Genomic DNA, 5,632 nt, shown 5'->3' with positions numbered 1-5,632 from the left:
TGAACATGCCTTTCGTTTTCCTCTCCCTCGGGATTGCGTTGAGTTCTGCCCCTCATCTGCATGCAGATTCTTTTTCTTAATTCAGTGGGTGACAGTGAACATTCAAGAGCAAAGACCACCTGCTGTAGGTCTCACCCTAGCTGAAGCATGGGCCTCACCCAAGCGCCCAACCTCCCAGCACCCTCTGGGCGCGCCCGCAGAAGGACTCTGATTAAGCGTGTGGTCACTGGCAGTTTAGACTTTGAGAGAAAGGATTCCCACCCCTGTCCCCCCCATCATCATGGATTCTGAGAAGAAACAGCCCCCTTTGCAGACGCTCATGCGGTCTGCTCCATTAGGGGCTCTCAAAAGCCAAGAGTCATCACCCTGTTCACACACACACACACACACACACACACATACGTGTACTCACGTCGGCGCCAGGTGTGCCAGGCTTGCCTGGAGCTCCCGGCTTTCCTGGTTCTCCAGCAAGACCCTCAGAGGGAGAAGCCGAGGCAGATGGATAGGAGAGACAAAAAAATGCAAAGATGAGACTCTTCGAACTCGGGTAAAGGAGAGAAGGTGGGAAACGAAACTGCGCAACTGCACAATCAACTTACCGGGGGGCCCGGGGGACCCTTTGGACCTCGATCACCCTGGAGCAAAAGAAGAAAGGCGAGAGAAGTTAGTGAGCCTCTCTGGACCCGGGACCCCTACTGGAAGAACTCCCGTCAGGTGAAAGAGCGAAGTTCTACCTTAAACTAACCCTGGACAGATCTACTTCGCACGCTGAAGGCCCCATGCATCTGGGATCCAAACCCAGGCTCACGCAAACAGATCTTGCCGTTTCTGGGGACACCTAGCCCTCTCTTAGTGACTAGCTGAGACGCCGGAGAAATGGTAGAAGGGCAGGAGAGGCGGAGTAGAGATAGACACTTACATCGATACCGTCTATGCCCGGAACTCCAGGGGGTCCTGGAGGCCCTGGGGGGCCCTGCACACCTGGGGGTCCTCTCTGGCAAAAAGCACACAGGGGTTAATGAGCAAATTGGACAACCAGCGACTGGGCTCAGCACACACACTGCACCCCCTCCGCTGGGTAATGTTTCCTCCAAGTGTGGGCAGGCTTGGATATCGAAACTCAGATATTAAACTTGTCGGGTTTCAGCTCCGACATGTTTTTCTGCATGAGGCTATACCACGGAGTAGGGCAGAATCAACTGGCCTGAGCTGGCGGGAGGGAGTCAGGGGCAAGGGGGGATGTCACAAGGCCACACAATGGAAGATGGGATCAAAAATTGAAAACAGGGTTCGATGTAATCAGCAACTGGAGGTCAGTGTGTGGCCAGTAGGGACAGGCACTCCCTCACGGTGCGGTTCTGTAACTCCTAGGGTCTGGGAGAATCTAGGGAACGGTCATGAAATAAAAGGTTTCGGAAAGGTGAAACCCAGCTCCTTTCAGATTTACCTGCAGTGAGATCTTCGAACCTCACCTCAAAACTACACCTCTCAGACTGACCCCACCACCGTGACCTTGCAAACAGCTCAGCTTTGCGGGTGCCGGAGACAATGCGGGCCGACTGAAATACTCTGAACTTTGTGCTTGGAGAATGTAGGCTTCCCCCTACCCCCTAACCCCCACCCCGCCTCCGCTGAGTGTAAAAAAAGAGAGAGGGAGAGAAAGAAAAAAATCCTTTCATCAAGGAAAACTTTGTTTTTCTAAACCCAGACGACCAGACAGGTTACAATGGGGTCTTTGTATGTGAAACCTCAAACCGCCCCCTCCGGGCCTCCTCCAGCGCCGGGAGGAAGGAGGTGCCAAAATGGGAACATGCTGAGAACTTGACCTGAGGCAGAGGGGCCTCTGATCTCCCAGCTGCCGGGCGCGGCCCCCGGGCCTCAAGGTGCCGGGCCACCATGCGGGCTGGGGCGAAGGTGACAGGAAAGGGGGAATCCCTGTCCAGATTGCCCTTAGCGGTGGTGAAGGCGGGTGGGTGGTGAAGGAGGTGCTCTTTCCGGGAGTGAGGGGTCACCTGGGACCCTCGGTTTAAGGTGAGGCGCCACCTGGGTGCCAGGAAGCTCGACTCGGGATGCTCTGAGCCTGCCCACAGCTCGCGCACCGCAGCGCCCCGGCCCTTTCCGGGGTGCTCATCAAAAAGGCCAACACTGCTCGTCCCTGCTTACCTGTTCGGTGGGCTGGCTGGGCTGGAGAAGAAAACACAGACAGAAGGTGAGAAGGCGCCCATCACCCCCGGACTCGCGCCCAACTTACTTGCGCCGCGCACAGGCAGAGCGCCGAGAGCAGCAGCCTCAGCCCCAGGGCTCCGCCGCCCCGCGTGGTCCAGGCCATGGCCGCCGCCCTCGGCTAATTGCCCGGGCCCACTCGGCTGCCCGCCGCCCCGCGAGCCTCCCCGAGCAGCCGCACGCAGAAAGTGACGCTGCCCCTCAGCAGAAGGTGCCCCAGGGAGGAAGTGGCAAGAGGGCCAGGGAGGCGTAGGTCCCTCCTGCTTCTGAATGGTCCCTGACAGGGTCCTGGGGATTGGAGGAGAGCTCACGGGGCTGGAGAGGACGGATAGAATGACATTGGTCCCTCTTAACCCTTTCCCCACGGCCTTGCCGGCCGGCTGGATGGAGAGCACAGCTCTGCGCCTCCCCGCCCTCCACCTTCCGCCCCAAACCCCACCAGGTCTTCTTCGTAAACCCCCAAAGGGAGCACCGAGCACCCGAGATGCTTCTTTAACAGACCTGCCTCGTGGGCAGGGTCTTCGCAGAGCTACTAGAAGGAAAGGCAGTAGGTGGGGAGAGGTGAGACCGAACCAAACCAGCCGTTGCCGGTAAACAAGGGGCTCACCGTTATCCGGACTGGGAGCTCGTGGCAAGTCTCCCTCCTGGGTCGCAAAGGGTCGCAATGGATCAGCATCCACTGAAGTTCAAACTGGAGAGAGAGCAGACAGTTCAAGTTCACTTGGAAGGGAAAAGCAGGTCGTCTAACAGAAAACTCGACTGCAGACAAACTAGCATTGGTGGAGTTCCATGATGCAGAGCTCTTGCTTTGCATTTAATAAATGATTTTCCAAAAAAATTAAAATGAAATAAATGATTTTTCTATGGAAACCCAGGTTTCTCTGCTCATTGGCTATAGATGTCTTGAGCTCAACCTTACTGAAGCATACCATAAACCAAACCCTTGTCGCTGATCCTTCTTCTGTTTCTGGTCCTTGCCAGTCTATTAAAAAGGAGGTTCAGAGAGAACACGGAAGTGTCTAGGTCCAAGCCAGTAAGTGTTGGAGTCTGGATTGTGCCCAACTACTGAGTATCCATGCTCCAAGGGTTTAGATGGGAGAAGAGTGGCAACAGAGAGACAAGCAGGCAAAGATCAGGAGAAAAGAGCAGTCTGCCCCAGAGGAAAACAGCGTTTTAGGGAAGCCATCCCCCAGAATGGCTGCAACTTCAATGTAAACTGGAAAGGCAACAGGTGCAGAGACTGAAACTTGTACTCCGAAAAGGAAATTTTAAACAGAAAGAAAATGTTTAAATGTGTTCTATAATCTTGTTTGCTATCTAACCACCACAACAAAAATGCCCACTGCCATTGAGTCAATAGTGACCGTAGAGGACAAGGGAGAACTGTCCCCCCGCCCCCCATAGGTTTCAGAGACTGTAACTGTTTACAGGAGTAGAAAGCTCCACCTTTCTTCCTTGCTATGTAAAGAGACATGAAATTCCTGGAACCTTGAAATCCAAGTGTATCCTGAAGGTTCCTTCCTTACATTTTAACCAGGGTGAAGGGAGAAAGAAGGCCAGAGGAAAGAAAAGGCAAGGGAAAGGTTATCAGGTTTGAACCTGAAAAGAGCATCACATTAACACAGGCCAAACAAAACAAAAAGACCACACAGGAAGGCTGGCGCCATGTTCTACACCAAACTCACTGCCATCAAGAAGTATCTGAGTCTCAGAGACCCCATGGAAGAGGGTAGAACTGGCCCCTGTGGGTTTCCAAGACAGTAGATCTTTATGGGAGACGAAAGCTTCAACTTTCTCCTGCAGAGCAGCTGGTGGTTTTGAACTGCTGACTTTGCAGTTAGCAGTCCAATGCTTAAGGCTCTTGCTAGCATTTCAAATGAAATCCATCGATCTATATCTCTTGATTCTCTGAAAGTTTGCAGATTTCTGACCGAGTATCCAAGTTCTAAATCTGAACATTGCTTCCTTGCTTTCATCCAACCACGATTTCCATTCCAACCTATTTATCAAATGGATTCTTGATCTGGTGGACCTAGAATAACATTAGATCCTTTCTCTCTCTCTCTCTCTCTCTCTCTTGTCCTTTTAGAGACTACAAAGTTGAGAATACTGGATGGAAAATCAAAATGGAAGTGGGTGAAAGAATAAGTGAATAAGTTCTGTCCATACAGAAAAAGGAGCCCTGGTAGCTGTCAGGTAAACATTGCAAGGTTGGCAGTTCAAGTCCACCAGATGTTCCTCGGGGAAAAGATGAGGCTTTCTGCTCCTGCAAAGATTTACATCCTTGAAAATCTTATATCAGGTTTCTATGAGGCAGTATCCATTCAGTGATAGTTTTTACTTTATAAAGATGTCAAAATAAAACAGTTCATTTATTGACTATCTCACAATATAACTTTTTTATATTTACAACAATAGTTTTAAAATCTATCTGATTATTTTGCCCATTAACAATGCATTGTCTGGCAGTAATGTTATCTGTGAAGGTTAAGGTTATGTGTCAACTTGATTGGGTCATGATTCTCAATGGATTATATAATGTTGTAATTGGCAGTTATATGATGATAGAATCGTCCTTCATTTTTGTCTTATGCTGACTTTTGCATAAAGTCCTGGTCTTTAGAATGTAACCGGGTTGATAATCAAGGAGGGGCTGTACATTAAACTTCCACCTTCCTCCAGAGGAGCCCTTCCCACGTGATTCTGACTGTCCTGGGGTTTTGCCCATTACTCTTGCTCCTCTATCCCCTCCCAGGTTTTTCTAGGAGACACAGACATCCAGGAAAATGAATCAAGCAGTTCAAAAAGTAAATGAGTTAAGTCAGGATGTATATTGGCTGGGATTGGGGGGAGGGGGACTGCCACAGAGTCAATTCTGACTCATAGCAACCCTATATGGATTTTCTGAGGTTGTAAATTTTTATAGAAGCAAGATAGACTGACCTTTTCCCAGGGAGTGTTTTGTGGGTTTGAACCACTGACCTTGTGATTACAGTTCAAAGCTTACTCAACAACACACCAGCGCTCCTTCAGGATGGAAAGTAATCTATAAATTATAGAAGAATTATATCTGTATAACCCATGCTATTGATTATTCAATAGATGTATACTGGCATTCTCCAAAAGAATTCTTCAAACTGCATAATATCTTGCCCTTTAGGAAATCAATTTTTTTTTAATCAAAGTAGTCTTGTTGGTTTAAGAGGTATTTTATTTGGGTTTTCTGTAAAACATCAGGAGAATTCTTGAAAGGAAAATGAAAGAAAGAACAGAAGAAGCGTTTCCTTAGAGACTACTAAAGACTTGGTGCTCCTTCACACAACAGAAGAAAAGAGGGGAGGCAGTCAGGTTGAACAATTTACACAGGGGACACAGCAAGCGCATCATAGAACTGGAATTCTGGAAGTGT

The 5,632-nt window shown here is 49.6% G+C and overlaps 1 protein-coding gene across 1 annotated transcript in view; it reads right to left on the bottom strand.

The window, feature by feature from the left end:
* Positions 1–5,632, bottom strand: part of COL9A1 (collagen type IX alpha 1 chain) — a 94,712-nt gene that overhangs the window by 69,932 nt on the left and 19,148 nt on the right. Inside the window, exons 6-10 of the mRNA XM_013003728.2 lie at positions 2,831–2,943; positions 2,164–2,184; positions 920–994; positions 600–635; positions 413–475 (exon numbers count right to left, since the gene is read on the bottom strand). Coding sequence (XP_012859182.1) covers positions 413–475; positions 600–635; positions 920–994; positions 2,164–2,184; positions 2,831–2,943 — 308 coding nt within the window. The remainder of the gene's footprint in view (positions 1–412; positions 476–599; positions 636–919; positions 995–2,163; positions 2,185–2,830; positions 2,944–5,632) is intronic.

Source organism: Echinops telfairi, unplaced genomic scaffold (genome assembly GCF_000313985.2).
Source record: "Echinops telfairi isolate 266 unplaced genomic scaffold, ASM31398v2 ScPeMD7_3533;HRSCAF=4204_0, whole genome shotgun sequence".
NCBI lineage: Eukaryota > Metazoa > Chordata > Mammalia > Afrosoricida > Tenrecidae > Echinops > Echinops telfairi.
The sequence above is the reverse complement of the archived record's forward strand: the minus strand, read 5'-3'. Positions and strand labels throughout refer to the sequence as shown.